This window comes from Cupressus sempervirens, chromosome 7, assembly GCF_028749045.1.
Source record: "Cupressus sempervirens isolate cs-2001-9-10 chromosome 7, ASM2874904v1, whole genome shotgun sequence".
Classification (NCBI taxonomy): Eukaryota; Viridiplantae; Streptophyta; class Pinopsida; order Cupressales; family Cupressaceae; genus Cupressus; species Cupressus sempervirens.
The window spans coordinates 582868829-582894217 of NC_143124.1; the positions used below are offsets into that span (position 1 = coordinate 582868829).

At 38.1% G+C, this 25389-nt stretch overlaps 2 protein-coding genes across 5 annotated transcripts in view; one reads left to right on the top strand and one right to left on the bottom strand.

Annotated features, from left to right (window-relative positions):
- On the top strand, positions 1–24174 carry LOC149548109 (putative inactive ATP-dependent zinc metalloprotease FTSHI 2, chloroplastic). The gene is made up of 4 exons (XM_089794227.1): positions 1–57; positions 22090–22287; positions 22411–22584; positions 24106–24174. Exons 1-4 carry the CDS (start codon positions 1–3, stop codon positions 24172–24174), a joined length of 498 nt encoding a protein of 165 aa, XP_089650353.1.
- The window catches only part of LOC149548106 (uncharacterized), a 102692-nt gene that overhangs the window by 61141 nt on the left and 16162 nt on the right, over positions 1–25389 (bottom strand). The gene's annotated exons all lie outside the window — the stretch shown is intronic.

The window sequence follows — 25389 nt, forward strand, 5'->3', positions numbered from 1 at the left end:
ATGTTTTGTTCTGCGGAATTCCTTGCTGAAGTGCCGGCGGTGTCCGGAGGTGTTACTGTTTGAAATACTTTTCCAACCTCCGCCCGTGCTGCCGCAAATTTTTTCTTTTCTTCGGCGGGGTTCGGGTATTCTTTTGCTTGTTGCCGCGTAATTGCCAGAACTTCTTCCTCATCCGCTCCAACAGTCATCAAGTTCACTCCGGATTTTGAACATTTTGAGTCGTCGTGATTGCCGAGTCCGCACCATCGGCACAATAGTTGAGGTGTATTTGCTGTTGGACACTCCCGCACAAAATGCCCCCACAAGTTACATGCTCGGCACTGAATAATCGGCCGTCCGTTTGCATCATACTGGATCCGGCTTCTGCTCGTATTGGTATTGTTATTGTTGTTGTTATTCTATCCACGCCGATTATTTCTATATCCTCCAGATGTAGCGCCGGCGGCATTCGTGTTTCTGTTACTACCTAACAGGGAAGCCTCCTATGTGAGAAGCACCTGTGGAGATCCTCTTGTTTTCATGTTAAAAGGGCAGTCTTTTGTCGAATGGCCCATGATCTGACAAATGTCACAGAATTGGTTCTTCAAACATGATCCTTTAGTATGACCGTCGGTCTTACATTCCATGCACCACAGTTCACTACCATATTTTTAAACTCCTTCATCATTCGAACCATATCCTTCTGTAAGGCACGAACCTTTTTGCTACTACCTTCGTCGTCGCTGCTATCATCTCCAGCAGATTCGTCGTCATCAGAGTCAGAGGAGCTAGTTTTCTTCTTCTTTCTCTTGTGCGGACTTTCAAGGTCCAAGGCTCTGTTATAAGCATCCACATATGACGACGGTGGCACAATTTTCATTTTCCTCGGCAACTGTGAGCGTAGGCCGTCCACAAACCACCTTTTCTACAATCTGTCCGCCGGCTTGCTTTCCATTTTGTTTATTAAGTCTTTTAATCTCCTGGCGTAGACGCGAACAGTTTCGTGCTTCCCCTGTTTCGTATTGAAAATCTCTGCTACAATTTCATTATCGTCCCGCAAGAGTTTAAATTCCGCCAGGAACTCCTTTTTAATCTTATCCCAGGTATCCAGCTTCTGCGGATCCATATCCGAAAACCAATCAATCGCGACACCCTGTAGGGTTGCCGAAAATCGCCTGGCCCATTCGTCGGCATCTGTGATTCCATTTGCCCGCCAGATCGTCTCACATGTCTTACAATGTCGGATGGGGTCGGCTGTACCATCGCCTTCAAATTTCAGTAGCTTCTCTTTGGGTCCCGCCATCACCACACTGGAGGTCTGCACTGTCGCACTGAAGGTCTGTACTATCACACCGGAGGTCTGCACTGCTACACCGACAGCCTGAACTCCCACACCGGCAGTCGGCACTCCCACACCGGCGGTCGGCACTCCCACACCAGCAGTCTGAACTCCCACACCGGCAGTCTGCACTCCCACACCGGAGGTGTCGACAACTGTGAACCTTGGTGAAGAAGAAGGATCCTCTGAAATTGTTTCTCGCAGAAGTCTATCTCGGACGAAGAGGTCACTCCACGCTCGTGCTCCCTCCGCACTGCGAGCCGTGCGAGTTGATGCTCTTCCGTCGGAATTTTCTTCCCTCGGCGAACACAAATTCAAGAACTCCTCCCGTGCTTCTTCCACCAATTCCACCCGCTGCCGAGTCTCCTCCAACAATTCCTCCGCGCTTCGGTTTCTGTCGGCAATCTTCTGAAATCTTCGTCGGCGTTCGGCTTGATGTGCCAGAATTAAATTCTCCTGCGCAGTACGGATTCCATCTTTTCCCTTCTCCTTATTCCAATCCTTGTTAAGCTGATTTGGCATTAATCTTCATTCCTCCCACCTTCCAAATTCATAACGCAACGGCGCCAAATTTTTACCGTACAGGTAAAGAGATCAACGCATCCAAACAATGAACACAAACAACAGAATTATATTCGCAACAGTAGATGATTGATAATTTACAAAGATCCCAGACATCCTATAAATACTACCGCCGAACCTTCCCGAAAGAGTCCGTCGGCCACAATATTACATCCGCTACAAACTCTTTACCAGTTGGCTACAAAATAGACAACACCGCCGGAACCATCCAGTCGGCTAACAATGGTTTCCTAGTGTTTTGATATTTTTATTTAAGGTAAACCTAAAATGCAGGATTCTAGTTTCTCTTAATTTGGTGTTGAATCGTGCCCAGGGCACTGTGCTCTGGAGGTTTCCTTCATGTAATGTCATATCATCCACTATGCCCCAAGTCTTAGCAGGTTGACAAACATATGGTTTGTGTCAACAGAGGCAACTTTATGTTGAGTAATATTATTAGCCTTTAGGTTAATAAAAGAGGCTTTGATACATCCTTGAAGTACATAACTATTCAAAATTTGTCATTTTCAAGCAATGTATCTAGGAAGCCTAGGGAGGAGCTTTTCCCTAAAAAGTTGGAAAGTCGAGGATGGGGTAGTCGACCAGCTAAATAGTTACATACATCGATCACAAATCAAAGTCTCTTTTACTAACTTAAAGGCTAAGCATATTACTCAACATAAAGTTGTCGTTGTTGACACAAACCATATATTTATCAATCTATTAAGACATTGCGGCAAAGTGGATGAGATAACATTGTTATAATCATAAGTACTATGTCAGAAACTTATATTGTAAGGCATAACCCTTTGACTAATGCAAGATACCATCTTTAGTTAAGTTTTTATTTGTTTACATATTTACGTATCCCTCTATCCATACATAACAATCATCAAAACATTCACGTTAGGCATCCATCTATGAATCAAGACGGGCGTGCATCTTTCAAGTAAGATAATTAATATAATGCTCTAGAAAGAGACTTAACTATTTTTCACCCTTAGCCCTTGGAGTATACACTCCCCTAATAGTTGGCATATCGAGTTTGTTGTCCCTTTTAGAATATATAGATACTGTGTTCAATTCTTGTAACCACAATCTTAATAATCAATCGATCCATACCCTTCTCTGTATTTCAAGCTATTGAATAGGTGTGACATAATCAAGAGAATCACTACGTTATATACCACCTCTCAGTTATCAACACCGGCTATAGACAAGCTGTAAGATCTTTGAGAGAATCACTAAGTTCAATACCACCTCTCAGTTATCACGCATCTGGTTGGGTATTGCTTCAGTCTTAAGTCTTGTTTTCAACCTAAAGATTAGCAGTGGTTTGTTAGTGGTTCGATCTTTTTATTTAAGGTAAACCTAAAATGCAGGATCCCAATTTCTCGTAATTTAGTGTTAAACGGTGCACAAGGCACTGCGCTCTAGAGGTTTCCTTCACCTCTAGGCTGCTTACATATCCGTATCCATGGGATCAAGCCCCTAATACTCCACACTGTAACAAATATGTATGTAGTTCTACCTTCCAATTGTTTTCATGTAACTAGTGTGGGAACAAAACCTAATAGGGCTTTTATATGTCACAAATAGTTGTTCATTGTCGAACACCCACTCTTAGTTAACTTTTCTTTTAACTATTCATTTGTTTATATATTTACATATCAATCTATCCATGCATAATGGTCTTCAAACCATTCATAATAGAGATCCATTTATCAATCACGATGGACATACATCCTTCAAATGGGATAGGTAATATAATGCTCTAACTAAGAGACTTATATTAGTTTGTCACCCTAAGCTAATAGAGGCTACACTACCCTAATAGTAGCGCCCTGAGGTTCTCGTCTTTAGAAAAATATATAGATATACTGCTCAAGTCTTGCAATGATTTTTTTCATCATTAATAGATTGATATCATTCCTTCGTTCCTTGGATTTCAGGCTATCAGCAAGGTGTGAGACCATTGTAATAACCCCAATAGGTTATAACTTCTTCAAACACCAAAAATCTTTATACTTCAGTTGTTTGACATTTCGTCAAACACTTTACAAGCAAGCTCTGATACCACTGTAATAACCCACCTCTAATTTGCCCTTAAAAAAATGCTGATGAAAGCTCAAGGAATTTCATCAAACAATTCACATGCAAGGGACGTATGACTGATATAGTATTTCAGCTAGCTTCAAATGACTTTTTCTTCAATTTGCATCAATGAAAATCTTGTGCTAGAAGACTACAATGGACTACACAATGACCTAACATGAGTGTGCTACTAATTTTGACAATATTCAGTGCATATATATGATCTAAGCATGAGGAATGAACACCTACAGCCAACTGGCATTTTTACAAACAGTTGGTATGCAAACTAACTAGCTAATAAATAATGATATTAAATTGCTTAAATGGCACCAGCAACTATTATCTTCTTAATTGCAATGAAAATTACAATGCTCATGAAATATGGCCAAGACGTTGGCATTTACATGGATTGCAAAATGATAATGTTGGTATAATGCACACTTACAACTGAAAGCTTATAACACCCTAAAAAACAATACATAACAAAGAACCTGGTTGTAGATGGCTGTAATAATTTTCTCCTATGCTGCCCCTTCTACTTTGTTTTTTCACACCAGCTTTTTCGGCCTACTTTTTCGGTTCCGCTTTTTTCGGACAACTTTTTCGTACCCTCTTTTTTCAGCCTGCTTTTTCGATTCCGCTTTTTTGGACTGCTACTATGTTGAATCTCAATACCATATCTTTCAATGGCGTCAAGATTTCCAGCTTGAAGGGATTTCGTCCTCCAAACTATTGAGACATAATCTCCAACAAATTTCCCAATTTCTTTGATATTTCCAAACATACTAAAAAGAAGCTCTTCCCTTTCTTTTATAGTGTTCTCACAAGAGCTCAATCCTTCGTTTTCTCAATGTGGGATAAAACATCACTCCCTTTATGTAACTTATGTCTCCAATGTGTTATAAAATAAAGGGGACTCTTTTAATTTAAATATTTCCCACAAACTATAGTCTATGCATTAATAAAGTTAAATATTTAAATTTAACTTTATAAAATAGCTTTATCAGTGCATAACAAATCTTATCAATGATAAACAAGTCTTCTTGCCGATTTTAAACAATTACCATCGACATATCACTGCCACTGGATGTCCGACCATATCCAAGATGACTTACTATAAATAGTAAGTATGCCCAAAGTTGCCTCAAAACCCCTCAAAAAGACCTGGAACTGAAACTATCTAGGCCAAATGGCCTCTAAGCCCCTTTAATGTCCTGGTTAGCCTATGGGACCATGGGGAAATAGGCTAACGACAACATCATGCTATGAATGTTAAAAAGGGGACATTACAATCCGCCCTTCCCAAAATTGCTTGTCCCCAAGCAATGGTCAAACAACAACCCAATCAATCCACCTACATCCCAAATGTAGTCATGAACTATACTACTGTCAGTCAACATAGGCTCCTGCAACAACCTCTGAAAATTAACCAAGAGAAATCCATAATCAAATTGGCGAATACAACTCACCCAAACTCCAAAGTCAGGAACCCATGAGAAACAAGCTCTCGAAATATCAGAACCAAAGTAGAGTAGATAACCCAAACTGCCAACATAGTAAATACCATCAACACATCCCACTACCCAATGTGGAATGTACAATACAATTCTGCAGCAATGATGAATACTCCCGCATGAAACTGCACCAAATACAGAGAATCCACACACTGCACACCTACTGCAATTAACACAACTCTGCAGATCACCGATCACTGTCTCATAACCATAACACCCATGCACTGCTGATGGTGAATAGTCATTACACAGTAGATAGCAAAAACGAGAGCCCAGACCAAACTTGTCTGCCATCAACTCCTCAACACATGGATCAAAAGCAAACCGATGAACATATCCTACAGTATAATGCCAGTAAAAAGAACCAATCCCAGTCAAAGACTCATCCTGCAGACGTGATACAACCAACTGTGACTGATCATCAGCTAAGTCAGAGGACGATATAGCCAAGAGTGCAGAATCAACAACATCACTAATCTCTGTGCCCTCCAAGTCAAACATATCACAATGCTCAGCTGTAGCGCACAATTCGGCTAAACCTGCCTCTAGTGGAAACAGACCAAATATGCCAATACTAGTGTTGTGGATAGATATATCCTCATCTCCACTACCTCTATCAACCTCGACCATGGACATTCGCGGATCAATAGACACCACGGTCCGTGATTCTACAGAATCTGGTAAAGACTGAAGTCGTTCTAACTCCATGGTTACTTTAGCTAAATGAAACTGTGACTTATTGAAAGCCAACTGTGTACTCTCAAGAAACTCAAAAGTCACCTCCAGCTGCTGAGTAAGCTCACTCACCTCATCTTCCTTGACCAATAATGCATCATATGCCATGCTGCCCCACTCCATAAGATAATCTTTGTCGACTACCAACTGCATATAATTCTGTCTCAAAATCTGGATAGCCTCCCATAAAGAGTGGATCTCTGTCAAGGAAAGATAACTGCCTCCCTGCTCATCACTAGCAGAACCCCATCCATAAACTGCTAACAATTGACGAGCAGCATCGAAATGCTCGCAAGCGATAGAAACGTCTCGCTCGCAAACTCTTAGCTGACTAGACACATGATTGTGCTGACTGGTCAAACTCCTATACTCTACCCCTAGCACACTGTCCAAAGGAGTAACCTTAGAATGGCTATCATTTGTAATACTGCCATCCAAATTTTGCAGTCCAACTGCTGAACTTGTATCATCAAATGGAGTGACTGAGGCGTCAACATAAACCTCCGTATCAAAGGAAACTGTTGAGGAGACTAAGTCCTCAAAACTGTCCACAACATCCCCCTGGGTGTCATCTGTAATAATCAAATCCTGGGACTCTTCTATAAACTTTGTCATATCTGAGAGATCATCAACCCATTCCAACAAGAATGGTCGACTAGATACATGAACAATGCCCAACAAAAGTGTGTAAAAACTAATTCCAACATCAAACAAGCTGCTGGCATGGATGAGAACTACACCTGGCAAGCTACTAATCAAGTCCATGATGGTGCAACAAATACTACTACCAAAAAATGATAAATATCTCCGGTCAAAACGATCCCAAGTACTAAGATAGGATCCCAACGTCTAATCAATGAACGGAAACCAACTGGCAATTCAAGTAAACTTCTCACCTGAGTAATGTGAAAAATACCAACTGACTTCACGCACCTGTCTACAGTCTTTGAATCCGGAGTGTGAATGCTAGACGTACTCATATCATCATCAATATGTGACCTGACTGTAAAAGGAAACTGAGTCCTTGCTATATGCAATAACTCCCGTACTAAACTCACCTCAAGACAACGCTCGTCCACATGTCTCTCAGAATCCTGGAGAGCCAACTTCATTGCCTCCATACCTTCCTTGATCTGCTGTAAGTCGTCACAAGAAGAACCTGTTGTGACTCATTTCTGTCTCTCCTGCCGTTGAATCATCCAAATGTGATTCTCAATCAATCCATGTATCCTATCACGATGAGATAAAGCCGTGACAATATTCTTGTCCCTTGTCTTCAACTGGCTTGCCAAACCAAGTAAAGAGCTACTAGCCTCTATCTCATGTGAAGAAGCATCCAATTGTGCTTGATACTCATTTTCTGCAAAGTCTTGAATGCTCACTTGTTGATCAAATGTACTATCCTCAAACATGACAGTATTCAACTGTTGTAACTTCATCTAGCCCAACTGTACTGGAATCACTATCTATGTCAATCACAAAATCCAGTGTGCCTGTAATATCACCTTCTGATGCTACTAGCTCAACCTGCACAACATCTGTAACCCCTTCTGCCTGTGAGGATGATGCCGATAAACCATTACCTAAAGATGTGCTAATGTCTTCCTGTATCGAATCAGGATGTCTGTTAAACTCCTCATACAAGCTTTTGCCTGTCATAGGGAAGGTATGATCCTTAGGCCTATCAAAACGTTCAATCAGTCTCTCCGTAAACTCTACATATGAGGTAATGTGTGCATGACCCATAGTGACCATACCATGATGCCACCACTTGTGTGCTAACCCATCCAGGTGAATTGTTGCATACTTAATAGTTTCTTCCTCAAGCATAAGGTTCTTTTGAAAGTATGTGTCAAGATTTTGAACCCAAGCTCTTGCTGTAGACTTCCCCGAGCCATCATAATATGGTAACTGAAGTTTCCCTACTTTCTTCCGTAGCTCATAGCTCTAGTTCCTGTCATGTCCACATGGCATATGCTTCATCCGCACATCTATATACTCCCTAAAGGTAATTGCAGCAGTAAAATCTGGACATCCGGCTTCCCAGTCTCTCCTTAACTGGTCCTGTATATCAGTGATCTGGGGCTCTGGTACGGGCTGCTCTGGGGCTCTAGGAGGAAATGTGGGAATCATGAGCCTTGAACTCATTGTCCTAGTTTGCTGGGGTGCATGAACGAAATTGTTCCCAACTTGTTCGCCTCCATTATGTGTCCCATCCTGATTATTACCATTTTGATTATTTCCTCCACCCACATTAGCATTCAACCCCATTTGACGTGCCATCATCTGCATCATAAGCTCCAATCTCTGACTTTGTTCCTGTGCTTTCTGCTCTGCTAATCGCTGTCCCTGTGCCAAGGTGTCTAATATCTGTAAGAATCTTTCCTTTCCCTGATCCGAACTGATATACATGTTGTCAAACATTTTTTCCTCTCTATCTGGCTATTCCAAATAAGACCTCCACAAGATGGCAGGACTTATAGCTCTGATACCACTGTAATAACCCCAATAGGTTATAACTTCTTCAAACACCAAAAATCTTTATACTTCAGTTGTTTGACATTTCGTCAAACACTTTGCAAGCAAGCTCTGATACCACTATAATAACCCACCTCTAATCTGTCCTCAAAAAAATGCTGATGAAAGCTCAAAGAATTTCATCAAACAATTCACATGCAAGGGACATATGACTGATATAGTATTTCAGCTAGCTTCAAATGACTTTTTCTTCAATTTGCATCAATGAAAATCTTGTGCTAGAAGACTACAATAGACTACACAATGACCTAACATGAGTGTGCTACTAATTTTGACAATATTCAGTGCATATATATGATCTAAGCATGAGGAATGAACACCTACAGCCAACTGGCATTTTTACAAACAGTTGGTATGCAAACTAATTAGCTGATAAATAATGATATTAAATTGCTTAAATGGCACCAGCAACTATTATCTTCTTAATTGCAATGAAAATTACAATGCTCATGAAATATGGCCAAGACTTTGGCATTTACATGGATTACAAAATGATAATGTTGGTATAATGCACACTTACAACTGAAAGCTTATAACACCCTAAAAAACAATACATAACAAAGAACCTGGTTGTAGATGGCTGTAATAATTTTCTCCTATGCTGCCCCTTCTACTTTGCTTTTTTGCACCCGCTTTTTCGGCTTGCTTTTTCGGTTCCGCTTTTTTCGGACAGCTTTTTCGTACCCGTTTTTGTTAGCCTGCTTTTTCGGTTCCGCTTTTTCGGACTGCTACTATGTTGAATCTCAAGACCATATCTTTCAATGGCGTCAAGATTTCCAGCTTGAAGGGATTTCGTCCTCCAAACTATTGAAACATAATCTCCAACAAATTTTCCAATTTCTTTGATATTTCCAAGCATACTAAAAAGAAGCTCTTCCCTTTCTTTTATAGTGTTCTCACAAGAGTTCAATCCTTCGTTTTCTCAATGTGGGATAAAACATCACTCCCTTTATGTAACTTATGTCTCCAATGTGTTATAAAATAAAGGGGACTCTTTTAATTTAAATATTTCCCACAAACTATAGTCTATGCATTAATAAAGTTAAATATTTAAATTTAACTTTATAAAATAGCTTTATTAATGCATAACAAATCTTATCAATGATAAACAAGTCTTCTTGCTGATTTTAAACAATTACCATCGACATACCGCTGCCACTGGATGTCCAACCATATCCAAGATGACTTACTATAAATAGTAAGTATGCCCAAAGTTGCCTCAAAACCCCTCAAAAAGACCTGCAACTGAAACTATCTAAGCCAAATGGCCTCTAAGCCCCTTTAATGTCCTGGTTAGCCTATGGGACCGTGGGGAAATAGACTAACGACAACATCATGCTATGAATGCTAAAAAGGGGACATTACAACCATCAAGAGAATTACTAAGCTCGATACGACCTCTGACATTTTGGGTATCCACTAAGCTATCGATACCTTCTTCAAACATGTTTCTGATTTAAAATTTACGTGTGCAAGTGTAATATAATGTTCTAGCTAGAGACTTATACTAAACAACGATTTTTTGCCCTAAGCCCTTGGAGTCTACACTCCCCACTTAGTAGTAGTGCACAAAGGTTGCTGTCACTTTGAAGATATATTGATATATTGCTCAATTCTTGTAATCATATTTGTCATAATCAATAGATCCACACCCTTTATTAGATTTTGGGCTATCAGCCAAGTGTGAGATTTTCGAAAGAATTACTAAGTTCAATACAACCTCTCAGTTATCGACACCCTTCTTTGTATTTTGGGCTATCAACCTGCTGTGAGATCTTCGAGAGAATCACTATGTTCAATATCAACTCTCAGTTATCACGCATCCTCTTGGGTATTGCTTCATTCGTAAGTCTTGTTTTTTACCTAAAGATTAGCAGTGCTTTGCTAGTGTTTTGATCTTTTTATTTAAGGTAAACCTAAAATGAGGGATCCCAATTTCTCATAATTTAGTGTTGAATAGTGCACAAGGCGTGCGCTCTAGAGGTTTCCTTCATGTAATGTCATATCATCCACTATGCCCCAAGTCTTAGCAGGTTGATAAATATATGGTTTGTGACAAAAGAGGCAACTCTATGTTGAATAATATGGTTAGCCTTTAGGTTAGTAAAAGAGACTTTGATACATCCTCGAAGTATGTAACTATTCAAAATTAGTCATTTTCAAGTGATGTATAGCCTAGGGAGGAGCTTTTCCCTTTAAATGCTGGAAAATTCGAGGGTGGGGATATCAACCAGCTGAATAGTTGCATACATTGAGGACATACCAACATCTCTTTTACTAACCTAAAGGCTAACATAGTACTCAACATAAAGTTTCCTCTATTAACACAAACCATATATTTATAAATATGCTAAGACATTGGGGCATAGTGAATGATGTAACATTATTATAATCATAAGCTCAGTCACAAGGTACGGCAAATTTCATCCATGAAATTCGAATTTCAGCAAATTTTTACCAATGTTCGAATTTCATACGAATTTTATGATCTTTAATATAATATTGTTAATTACTATAATATTATTTTATTTTAAAATAATTTTTAGTTATTTAGTTTAATTATTTAGCAATGTCAAACTATTTTGACAATATTGTAGATATATCACTTGTATATAAAATTAAATAAATTTTATATAAGGCGAATTTAATGTCGATTTTTTTTTCGAATTTTCACTCTTGCCTAATTTCATTCGAATATTATGATTGACAAACTGAAATTTGAATTCGAACCTTGTGACATAGATCATAAGTACTATGTCCAAAACTGATATTGTAATGCATAAGTATTGGTGCTGAGGTTCACGCGAAGAAGTGCAATAAGCCACGAAAGCAAGTGCAGATAACCACACAAAACTTCCACAATCTCGCACGAGAAACCATAACAGAATACCAGGAAAAAAAGAAAACGAAGGCAAGAAAAGACAGTTCCTCCACAACGGGGAGTACCAAATCCACAAATCGAGGTGTAGATACTCGAACATAATCTCTAAAAGATGGAAACTACATCTAACCATCTAAACATAGCAGCGAAGGAAATGAACTGAAAGCAACATCATGATGTGCTAAAACAACAAACTAAGTGCGCGGTTCCTCCCAACCATAATAGCATCATTAGACCTCGAAGGTCCTAGCCATGCCCCGCGCGTGACATCCCAAATTGCCAACTAGATAGTCAAAGTTGTCTTATGAGGACGTCACTACTTAAGCGTAATAATATCATAAGAACAAAAAATCTAACATGCTAATCCAATAAGCAAAAGATACTCCAACTAAGAAATTAACATCATCTAATCATATGCTAAACATTATACAAATAGGAAATCTAACATGCTAACAAGTAAAGCAATAGATATTCCAACTAATCAAATCACATCATCTAATCATATGCTAAACATCATAACATAAGAATGCGTCAAATAACTAACATCATCTAAACATGATATCTAAGCATTCCAATGAAAGCATAAATCACAAAAAAGCATACTCTGGAACCCAAAGTATCAAGTGAAGACATCCAGCAACAGTCATACTAAGACAATAGACCATCTCTATACACCGATCTCGAACAGTGGTGAAGGTAGCCACACCTCCCAATCATGTGAGATCCATAGGTACACTCCTGCCATGCTGATGGAGATAACGATGCACCCACAAACACACATAAAGGAAATGTTTGTGGCTAACACTCACACCAGACAGTAGTAAGGACCGCAACCAAGATTATGAGAAAATGCAACTACATGTCACCGATTAGACCGTCTATGCATAACTATGCAGGGACTCTAGTGGAGTGTCATTACTTGCCATCAGGTAACGCAAGCACTTCCAGCCTTCGAACAATTCCCTCAAGAGGCTAGACTCAGAAAGTATCTTTGATCAACTCCCATATGAGGCCAGATATTGTGCTTCCGGTCAACTCCCTCAGGAGGCTAGACACACACACCTTCGCTCAACTCCCTCAGGAGGCCGGGTGCCTCAAATCTTATCTTTTCATTAGGTTCTAGTACCCATTTATTAATTTAGTTATCACTTGTTAGAACCTCTTCACCTTACCTTTTTGGCCATTTCTAGGCTAGAGTACACGAAAGAAGCCACTCCACACATCTACCCTACATACCCTTACATACCAAAGGCAATGTAAGTTCCCAACCCAACCCCAATGAACATAACTCCACCGAAATACAATCGGTAGTTTGGGTCCCACAAGCCACCCGACGAATGCATGCTCATGTGCTCGCGTGTGGCGCACCACCATCACGAAGATCGTAAAACAAGGGTTGGATGAGAACACAAGCAAAGTAACAATCAATTGAATACAAGCTCAGGAGTATAGATTGTAATCGAATCCCAATAAACCAATAGAACCATACATCATGAACTCACTCAACCGACCTTAATCTGGGAGTATGGATTCTACACGAATCCCAATGATGCAACAAAACCACAAACATCATGAACTCACTCAAGCAGCCTCAATTTGCGAGTATGGATTCTACACGAGTCTTAGTGTCCATGAAATAACCACAAGAGCTCAAAAGAAACAATAACACTAGGTTTAAAATCACTCAACCGAACACAACGTCACAAGTAAGGATGTGGCACACAACCCAATGCAAACATAAAAGTGCAACAATGTTCTAACTGACATCCTAACAGATGATCCAGGTCCACGACAAACATCATGCCAGGAAAATCCGAGAAAACTGGGCAGTATGCAAATCAATGTAAAACCCCAAAATTGGAAAACTTTGAAATTAAAACCAATTTGGTCTTAGGGCACAAAAGCAAAGAAAATCCAATAAATTTTAGTTTTGGACACTGTATGCAAAAATGGTCACTATAATAGTGCGAAACCCCAAACCCTCATCCACAAAATAGTGAAATCATTAATACTCGTCCAACCGGGCAGAACTAGGAAACAGAAATGGAGGGGAACACTAGTTCTCAGCCTCTTAACAAATAGTTACCAAAAATCGAGGTAGAAACGGAGCAGAAACAATAAAACAGGAGAGCCCTACCTCAAAACCAAAAGGACAAAACGGGAATCTAAACCATAAAATAAAAATCTAGCAGAAGTAGCCGAAAATCACAGCAATTCAACGTCTCCCCAAGCTGTATCCAACGAGACCGATCTCATGACGATCCCCCACTCGTACCTCCAACAACGAACAAAACCGTAACTCTTCATGAAGAGGATTTTGGGTTTTAATTAATTCTAATTCAAAAGTGAGAAGTGAGGAATTAATTTCCTCTTTCAATACTTATTCACTTTTCGAGTGAACAATCGATTAGGGTGAATAACTAGGAAAACTAGTTAAACCCCGAATCAATCCAAACGAAAACAGGTTATTCCAAGTAATTGCTGTTATTTTTAGGATATATTGATATATTGCTCAATTCTAGTAATCATATTCGTCATAATCAATAGATCCACACCCTTTATAGGATTTTGGGCTATCAGCCAAGTGTCAGATCTTTGAAAGAATTACTAAGTTCGATACAACCTATCAGTTATCAACACCCTTCTTTGTATTTTGGGCTATTGACCAGCTATGAGATCTTCGAGAGAATCACTAAGTTCAATATCAAATCTCAGTTATCACGCATCCTCTTGGGTATTGCTTCATTCATAAGTCTTGTTTTTTTACCTAAAGATTAGCTGTGGTTTGCTTGTGTTTTGATCTTTTTATTTAAGGTAAATCTAAAATGAGGGATCCCGATTTCTCGTAATCTAATGTTGAATAGTGCACAAGCCGTGCACTCTCGAGGTTTCTTTCATGTAATGTCATATCATAGACTATGCCCCAAGTGTGAGATTTTCGAAAGAATTACTAAGTTTGATACAACCTATCAGTTATCAACACCCTTATTTGTATTTCGGGCTATCAACCAGCTATGAGATCTGCGAGAGAATCACTAGGTTCAATATTAACTCTTAGTTATCACGCATCCAATTGGGTATTGCTTCATGCGCAAGTCTTGTTTTTGGCTTAAAGATTAGCAGTGGTTTGTTGGTTTTTTGATCTTTTTATTTAAGGTAAACCTAAAATGCAGGATCCCAATTTCTTGTAATTTAGTGTTGAATGGTGAACAAGGTGTGCACTCTGCAGGTTTTCTACATGTAATGTCATATAATCCACTATGCCCCAAGTCTTAGCAAGTTAATAAATATATGATTTACGTCAACAGAGCCGACTTTATGTGTAGTAATATGGTTAGCCTTTAGTTTAGTAAAAGAGACTTTGATACGTCCTAGAAGTATGTAACTTCAAAATTTATCATTTTCAAGTGATGTATAGCCCAAGGAGGAGCTTTTCCCCTAAAATGCTGGAAAAATCGAGGATGGGGCTATCGACCAGTTGAATAGTTGCATACATTGAGGACGTATCAAAGTCTCTTTTACTAAACTAAAGGCTAACCATATTACTGTACATAAAGTTATCACTGTTGACACAAACCATATATTTATCAATCTACTAAGATATTGGGGCATAGTGAATGATATAACATTGTTATAATCATGAGTACTATGTTTGAAACTTATATTGAAAGGCATAAGTATTGGTGCTGAGGTTCGCACGAAGAAGTCCAATAAGCCACACGAGGAATTGCAGAGAACCACGCAAAACTTCAACAATCTCGCACGAGGAAGTAAAATCTTGTGCGAGGAACCATAACAACATACCAAGAACACAAGGAACAAAAAGAAAAAAAAGACAGTTCCTCCACACGGTGGAGTACTGGATCCACAAATCAAGGTGTAGACACTCGAACATAATATCTGAAAGACAAAAACTGCATCTAACCATCTAAACATAACAATGAAGGAAATGAAGTGAAAGAAAAATCACAATGCACTGAAACAACGAAGTAAGTACACGGTTCATCCCAACCATAATAGCATCCTGAGACCTTGAAGGTCCTAGCCATCCCCGGAGCGTAACATCCCAAACTACCAACGAGATAGTTGGAGCGATCTTATGAGGATGTCACTACTAAAGCATAATAAATCATAAGAACAGGAAATCTAACATTCTAATCCAACAAGCAATAGATACTCCAACTAAGAAATCAATATCATCTAATCATACGCTAAACATTATACGAACAGAAAATCTAACATGCTAACGAGTAAATCAATAGATATACCAACTAATCAAATCACATCATCTAATCATATGCTAGAACATCATAATATAGAAATTCGTCAAATAACTAACATAATCTAAACATGATATCCAAGCATTCCAATGAAAACATAAATCACAAGAAAGCATACTCTGGAACCTAAAGCATCAAGTGAAGACATCCAACAACTGTCACACTAGGACAATAGACCGTCTTTGTACATCGGTCCCCAGCAGTGGTGAATGTATATTCCTCAAGTCTTGCAATGATTTTTGTCATCATTAAAAGATCGACATCATTCCTACATCCCTTGGATTTCAGGCTATCGGTCAGGTGTGAGACCACCGAGAGAATTACTAAACTCAATATGACCTCTCACATTTTGGGTATCCACTAAGGTATCGATACCTTCTTCAAACATGTTTCTAATTTAAAGTTTACATGTGCAAAGGTAATATAATGCTCTAGCTAGAGACATTAAACATCACTTTTTTGCCCTAGGCCCTTGGAGTCTACACTCTCCATTTATTGGAAAGCCCTACCATACAACCAAAAGGGCAAAAAGGGAATTTGAACCATAAAATAAAAATACCACAAAAATAGTCGAACTTCGCGACAATCCAAAGTCTCCCTGAGCTGGATCCAACTAGAGTGATCTTGCGACGATCCCACGCCTGTAGCTCCCACAACGAACAAAACAGTAATTCCTCATGAAGAGGATTTTGGGTTTTACTCTCTAACTTTCTAATTCAAAAGTGAGAAATAAGGAATTAATTTCTTCTTTGGATACTTATTCACTTTTCGAGTGAATAATCGATTAGGGTGAATAACTAGGAAAACTAGTTAAACCCCAAATCAACCCAAATGAAAACAGGTTATTCGACTGCCAGGGATATAAATCTTGCAAAGTAAACAATACAATCAAGTGCAGTTACATATAATAATATAGCCGAAGTGATAAATGCATTAAATCACCTAATTGAACCATTTATTAAATTGCACTAAAATAATCGATTTACATCACTCACTTTCGCATAAAGCATCACAAAGCAATATCACCAGGGTTGCATCCACCCGAATGACTTACAAAAATCTATTGGGAGAGGTACTACATCATCCTCCCCAAAGACTAGAATTACTCCCGAAAGTCTGCAATTCAAGAATAGAACCCAAGCAACACAAGTTCCCAAACACAATCCAACCAATCACAAAAAACTTCATCTAGCCACAACTCAACACCATAAGGCAAGATAAACATTCAGAATCCCAGTTGCCAAAGAATGCAACAATAGAATGTCCATAACCACAAGAGAGGAGGAATGCTGACACACACCATACATCTAGATAAGCGAGTAAAAGAATATTCTCAAGCCACATGCTCTCATTTAACCCAACCAACGTTAAATCACCCTTCTTATAAATAGTTAAAAACAATAGAAACCAAGAGTTTAACAACTAGTAGCAAGAATGAATAACCATTTAACATTTATACACCTTTTATCAACTTTCTTTTTCCTTCACAGAAATATTGTGTTTATCCACATTGAACCAAACAACATTTTCAAAAAAACTTACATTTATAACAAACACACGAGTATGTTATCCGCAATGTTATCCCTTGTACATACTATCATTGGTCTGAAATGGACATCATAGTCACAACACACAACTGGGCAGCAGTAGAAGACATTCAAAAAAGTCACCAAAAAACATAATGAAAAATCCCAAGTGGGGGAATTATCAATTCCAACAGTAAGTCTCAAAAATGTGCATAGTTCAACAATAAATTAAGTTTGACAATAGCCACAAAGAGAGCAATAGAGAAATTCTATTAACTAGTTCAAGAGTGCAAAATACTGAAAACCAATGCTAGCCCAACAACATGAGGAAAGTACCTCCAGCCAAATAAAATAAGGTATCAATTAAATTACTTTACAATTGATGACTGAGAACAGTCACACAAGAGGGAGAAATCACCACACAATGTTAAGGAATGCATCTTCCTAGCATTGTTAGAGAACACACTCAGGCACATCAGATAATGCAGCATCAATAAGCTCATGCATATGCATCACTACAATTTTCTTAATTCTTTTCCATGCAATGCAACATTTAGATATAACACAATTTTACTACAACTTTTCACAAGCTTACGAAATAAGCAATTTTGGACGTAACTCATTAACCCAAATGATCTTATTGCAACAACTACTTCTCACCAAGACACTTGCACTCACACTACAGAGCATCAACCATATGGGCAACATATACACAGAGATCCCAATGTTTGAACATGGGCTCTGATACCAAATGTAAAGCCCCATGTAACGTCCCTTCTTTGGGGACATTAGAACCATTAAGAGGAAACGAATTTACAATGTTAAATTTGGTCGTGTGTGGCGCACCACCATCACGAAGATCATAAAACAAAGGTTCGATGAGAACACAAGCAAAATAACACTCAACTGAATACAAGCTCAAGAGTACAAATTCTACACAAATCACAATAAACCAATAAAACCATACATCATGAACTCACTCAACCGGCCTCAATCTGGGAGTATGAACTCTAAACGAATCCCAATGATGCAACAAAACCAAACATCATGAACTCACTCAACCGGCCTCAATTCGAGAGTATGGATTTTACACGAATCCTAGTATCCACGAAATAACCACAAGGGCTCAAAAAAAATAATAACACTAGGTTTAAAATCACTCAACCAAACACAATGTCAAGAGTAAGGATGTGGCACACAGCCCAATGCAAAAATAAAAGTGCAACAATGTTCAAACTGACATCCTAACGGATACGACCAACATCATGCCAAGAAAAGCCGAGAAAACTGGCTGACATGCAAATCAATGTAAAACCCAAAAAATGAAAAACTTTAAAAATAAAACCAATTTGGTCTAAGGGCACCAAAGTCACAAAAATCCAATTAAATTCAGTTTTGGACACCGTATGCAAGAACGGCCAGCATAACAGTGTGAAACCACAAACCCTCATCCCTAAAACAAGGAAAACATTAATACTCATCCAACCGGGCAAAACTAGCAAACAAAAACGGAGGGAAAAACTAGTTCTCAGCATCCTAACAAATGGCAACAAAAAATCTAAGTAAAAATGGAGCTGAAACAATAAAACGGGACAGCCCTACCTCACAGTCAAAAGGGCAAAATGGGAATCTGAACCATAAAATCACAATCCAGCAGAAGTAGCCGAAAATCACGACAATCCAAGGTCTCCCCTAACTGGATCCAAGTAGATCGATCTCACGACGATCCCACGGCCGTAGCACCCACAATGAACAAAACAATAATTCCTCATGAAGAGGATTTTAGGTTTTACTCTCAAACTTTCTAATTCAAAAGTGAGAGGTGAGGAATTAATTTTCTCTTTGGATACTTATTCACGTTTTGAGTGAATAATCGATTAGGGTGAATAACTCGAAAAACTAGTTAAATCCTGAATCAACCCAAACAAAAAGACAGATCCTAAACATTGGGGAGTACCAAATCCACAAATCAAGGTGTAGAAAGTAGAAACTCAAACATAATATCTGAAAGAGAGAAACTGCATCTAACCATCTAAACATAGCAGTGAAGGAACTGTACTGAAAGCAACATCACAATGTACTAAAACAACAAACTAAGTGCACGATTCCTCCCAACCATAATAGCATCATGAGAACTCGAAGGTCCTAGCCATCCCCTACGCGTAACATCCCAAACTAACAACTAGATAATTGGAGTTGTCTTATGAGGACTTCACTACTAAAGCGTAATAACATCATAAGGAAAAAAATTCTAACATGTTAACAAATAAAGCAATAGATATTCTAACCAATCAAATCACATCATCTAATCATATGCTAAACATCATAATATAGGAATGCGTTTAATAAGTAACATCATCTAAACATAATATCCAAGCATTCCAATGAAAGCATAAATCACAAGAAAGCATACTCCGTAACCTAAAATATCAAGTGAAGAAATCCAATAACGGTCACACTGGAACAATTGACTATCTCTGTACACTAGTCCCCAACAGTGGTGAAGGTATATTGCTCAAGTCTTGTAATGATTTTCGTCATCATCAATAGATCAACATCATTTCTCCATTCCTTGGATTTCAGGCAATCGACCAGGAGTGAGACCATCGAGAGAATTACTAAGCTCGAGACAGCCTCTTAATTTTCAAGTATCCACTAAGGTATCGATACCTTCTTCAAAAATGTTTCCGACTTAAAGTTTACATGTGCAAAGATAATATAATGCTTTGACTAGAGACTTATACTAAACAACGGTTTTTTGCCTTAAGCCCTTGGAGTCTATACTCCCCATTTAGTAGTAATGTACAGAGGTTGCTGTCATTTTTTAGATATATTAATATATTGCTCAATTCTTGTAATCATTTTTGTCATAATCAATAGATCCACACCCTTTATTGGATTTTGAGCTATTAACCAGGTGTGAGATCTTTGAAAGAATTAAAAATTCGATACAACCGATCAGTTATCAATACCCTTCTTTGTTTTTTCAGCTATCGGCCAACTGTGAGATGTTCGAGAGAATCAGTAAGTTCAATATCAACTCTCAGTTATCACCCATCTAGTTGTGTATTGCCTTATTCATAAGTCTTGTTTTTGATCTAAAGATTAGTTGCAGTTTGCAAGTATTTTGATATTTTTATTTAAGGTAAACCTAAAATGTGGGATCCCAATTTCTCATAATTTAGTGTTGAATGGTGCACAGGGCGTGCAAACTGGAGGTTTCCTTCATGTAATATCATATCATCCACTATGCCCCAAGTCTTAGCAGGTTGATAAATATATGGTTTGTAACAATAGAGGAAACTTAATGTTCAGTAATATGGTTAGCCTCTAGGTTAGTAAAATAGGCTTTGATACATCTTCGAAGTATGTAACTACTCAAAATTTGTCATTTTCAAGTGATGTATCTAGGAAGGCTAGGGAGGAGCTTTTCCCCTAAAATGGTGGAAAAATTGATGATGGAGCTATCGTCCAACTGAATAGTTGCATAAATCGACAACGTATTAAAGTCTCTTTTACTAACCTAAAGGCTAACTATATTACTCAACATAAGGTTGACACTATTGACACAAACCATATATTTATCAATTTGCTAAGACATTGGGGCATAGTGAATGATATAACATTGTTATAATCATAAGTACTATGTCCAAAACTTGTAAGGCATAAGTACCGGTGCTCAGGTTCACACAAGGAAGTGCAATAAGCCACGCGAGGAACTGTAGAGAACCATGTGAAACTTTAACAATCTCGCACGAGGAACCTGATGGAACCCTATTTTTAGGGACTCCATTTTGAGCATTATCCTAGATCTTCTCATTGTTTGATTAATGTGGTTGTTTTATTTTATTTATAAAGTTTTGCAGGATTTGTGAATCGATCAACTATTTTCACTTCTATCTCAACTCTGTTGTTATTTGCCTATTATAGCTGCATCATGGAATTAGGCAACAGGTAGAGTGCCACTTACAAGCTTGCGAGTTTTGATCTAGATTGCAGATGTAATGATATCATGCACAACGAAACAATGTTGTTACAGTAAATAGCAACAGAAATTTCAAACTTTTCATACGCAAGAGCTCCAACAGCAATACAGAATTTGGATAAGACTTTGTTGGTTCAAGGTTAATATCAGGAAGTAGAGTAAGCGTCAGAACATTGGACATGTTGTAACTTGCTGAAAAAATTGGAGCTACATCAGCGTATGAAGTCTATGAAGATCCTCTTGAGCATCCTCAGATGGGAGAATATTGGGGGAGTGTTAACTCAATCAGAGTCTGAAGTTGCCGTGACCAAGCAAAGTTGAAACTCTAATATTTGATCACTGTATGCAGCATGGCCTAGAAATTAGTATTGCTTGAATACTTAACACTCATGAACAACAGATGAACATTGACGATGGTCATTTTGTAAACGGCTTTACTGTCCAAGAACTCAGAGGAGAAGTTGACAATTCAAGCTTCAAGAGCTCACACCAGAAATCTCATCTATATTTCAGATATTAATATTGGCTTGATTCTTCTTATGTAAGGAGATCTAACTGAACTTATCAACATCCGAAAACTGATAGAGCTTACATGTTGGAACTTGTAGAAGTTGTGGGGAAGGCCTTTTTATATTCAGCACAGCTCAGTGGTAATAGGAAAATGTGCCTTCTGTTGTCTTTATTGATGAGTTGGATGCTGTTGGAAAAACTCGTGGTATTGTTAAAGGATCTGGAGGACAAGAACGTGATGCCACAGTCAATCAGCCTCTTACATGCTTGGATAGATTTGAAGGGAGAGGAGATGTGATTACTATCGCTGATACCAACAGGCCAGGTGTTCTTGATGCAGCAATAGTAAGGCCTGGGTGCTTTGATCGAAAAATTAATATTCCCAAGCTTTTTATTTGAAGGCTGTGTTGAGATTTTAAGGACATCCTAATATTGGTAGAATACTAATAAGATTGGATTACCTATTAGCTTCATGCACAGAAGAAACCTATGATAGATGATGTGGATTATGAAGTTATTTCAAGATTAACAGAGGGTATGGCTGGAGCTGATCTAGCAAACATACTTGATGTTGCGGCTATCAATATAATACGTGATGGAAGAAGTGAGATTACAACTGAAGGATGTTTATCATGGACCATGGTATATGTTCGGATACAAAAGCCAATTCAAAATGGAAGATAGAAATGAACCTTGCCCAATAGAGAACACTCTGTGGAGTTGAAAGGTACCGTCTGGGTCAGAAAACATCAGCATATGTCTCTTTGTTGAGGGAGAGCTCAAGGAAGGATCGTATTAGCAAAGAATATAAGACAGGATCCACGTCTAAAAAGGGACACAAGCAAGGCACCTGATACGGTAGCTTAGGATCTTGAAAACCTGTAGAATATTACAATGAGTCCCCCGAGCGGAAGGTTGACAATGGATACAAAGAACGTTGAATGAGGTAATGGTTATGGGAGAGAGATAAGGATAATAGGTGGCATAGTGCACAATTGTACAAATGCAATATATTAGGGAACCATGTGAAGCCATTCCAAATGAGGGATCATTTACCTGTTTTTCAACCTTAAGAATTTCCTCCAAACAAAATTCCAATGGCCAACGCATCATATATGAATATTCTTGAAATTGCAAAGAAAAACACTCAGCTAGTGGAAATACTACAATTAGCATCGCTTATAATACAGAGTCAACAATACTTACCAAGAAGGTCAACCTAGAGAAAAGAATTGACGGCAAGCATCAAACCATACAATTTACATCCTGACTTAGCGGTAAAACTTGGGAGGCATTCACAATAAAAACGTCGCCAAAGGAGTAACATATGTCCAAAGCATGGAGGATATATGCAGTGAACTTCTTGCATATAGCAATGAATATCTTTGTTGAGAAGCTCTGTATCTCATGCAATTTTGAGTGCCTTTCATCCATAGCTATGGAAATTTTACCGCCTATCTTTCACTAACCCATTAGAGGTTGTTTGATGATGTATGTCTAACTAGTCTTCATGTGTTTTGCAGGAGGATGAAGCCTTTATTAAATACTTTATTATATGCGGCAAGGATATTCACACGAGTGATGCTCAATCTGTAAAAAGCAAAGGCCAGTGGATGCAATGGAAAATCAATAAAGAAACAAATCTCGGATGCCTGTTTGGAAGGAGTATCCTCAATAGTGGAGAGTTTTGATCAAATATCCTCGAGGAGAAGAATAGGAAAAGATGAGATCTAGCGGAAGAGGAGCAAATACGCTGAGTGCAGAAGATATCTTTTAACGCCTTTTTCCAGATTAGAAATTCGAATATCTCACAAGGATCTCTTCTATTTCCTTTCGAACTGAAGGCTATACTCAAAACCCTAGTTCTTTATACAAGCATAAGGATTTAAAGGCGCTTGTAAATATGGAGCAAAAGAGTAAAAGCTTCAAGCATCTTAAAATATAATACACCAAACTATCGATCATATTAGGTCAAGATTACATTAAGTATTTAATACTTAATATTGGTGGTTATTAGTTATGAAGAGGTGTGATGGTTAAATACACCCTTCTAAAACTTATAAATATGAGATGTAAAAGCCAAACCAAAGAGAGACTTACGAGAATATTATTATTTTTTAAATTTTACTTGCTCTATGATGTATTAAATTCTTTTATTGACAGAGAAATGAGCAATTGAACAAAGCTTTTGGATTCTGGATTAGTGAGCAAATTTTTATGCGGTCCGGATAGATTTGTAGTAGATGGATCATCCGTAACAAGTGTCTCTACGTGTAATTTTTTTTTTTCCGACACAATCTATAAGCGTATTTATTTTTATTTGCATTAGAGTTTAAATTATTACTATGGTTTGTCCTTTATAAATGTTTTTTATTATTTTCTAAAAATATTTTAATATTCGGATAAGTGGACCAGGTCATTATTGCATTTTAAATTTGATAAACGTAAATATTGTGAAATATTTTACTGTTTCCGTATTTATGTCTAATTTGTCTCCGCCGAAGTTAAAGTACATTTTAGACTAATTTAAATTGCATTTATGTAATTGATCCGTCGCGTCAGAATTATTAAAATTGTTTATAGTTAAATATATTAAACTTTATAAAGTTGTACGTTTCAACTTATAATATTGACTCTGATTGCCCATTTAATTAAGCACTGGTCTTTTACTCCTGATTCATAATCCATATGCTGGCAACTATTTCATTTCTTTCCATTGAAGAATTAATATATTCATTTGTTGCAATCATCTGTAGTAATCATTTTTTTTTTTTTTAAACATTCATACAACTATTTACTTTTATTTTAATTTGTGATTTGCAATCTTAAAGCCTTTTATAATTCTTGCCATTTTGAAAGCTTTCATCATATTCGCGTTCTAATTACTCTGCTATAAGCGCCTTGGATCTAAGTGTTTTGTACGGGATCAAGTACACCTACCTCGATTTTGCAGAGCCAGAAGCGCATGGGATTTAGATCACATCGATCAATCCCATTAAGTTGGCCTTAACCAATTGGATATCCCAACATCGAGCAGGCAAGGCTTGTAGGATTCTAATCTGCAGTTTTGGGAACCAACAGAACCATAACAACATACCAAGAAAACAAGGAACAAAAAGCATGAAAAGACAATTCCTCCACACCGAGGAGTACCAACAAGGAACAAAAAGCATGAAAAGACAGTTCCTCCACACCGAGGAGTACCGGATCCACAAATCGAGGTGTAGACACTCGAAAATAATATTTTAAAGACAGAAAATGCATCTAACCATCTAAACATAGCAGTGAAGGAAATGAACTAAAAGCAACATCAAATGCACTGAAAAACAAAGTAAGTGCGCGGTTCCACCAAACCATAATAGCATCATGAGACCTCGATGGTCCTAGCCATCCCCGCACATAACATCTTAAACTGCCAACTAGATAGTTGGAGCTGTCTTATGAGAA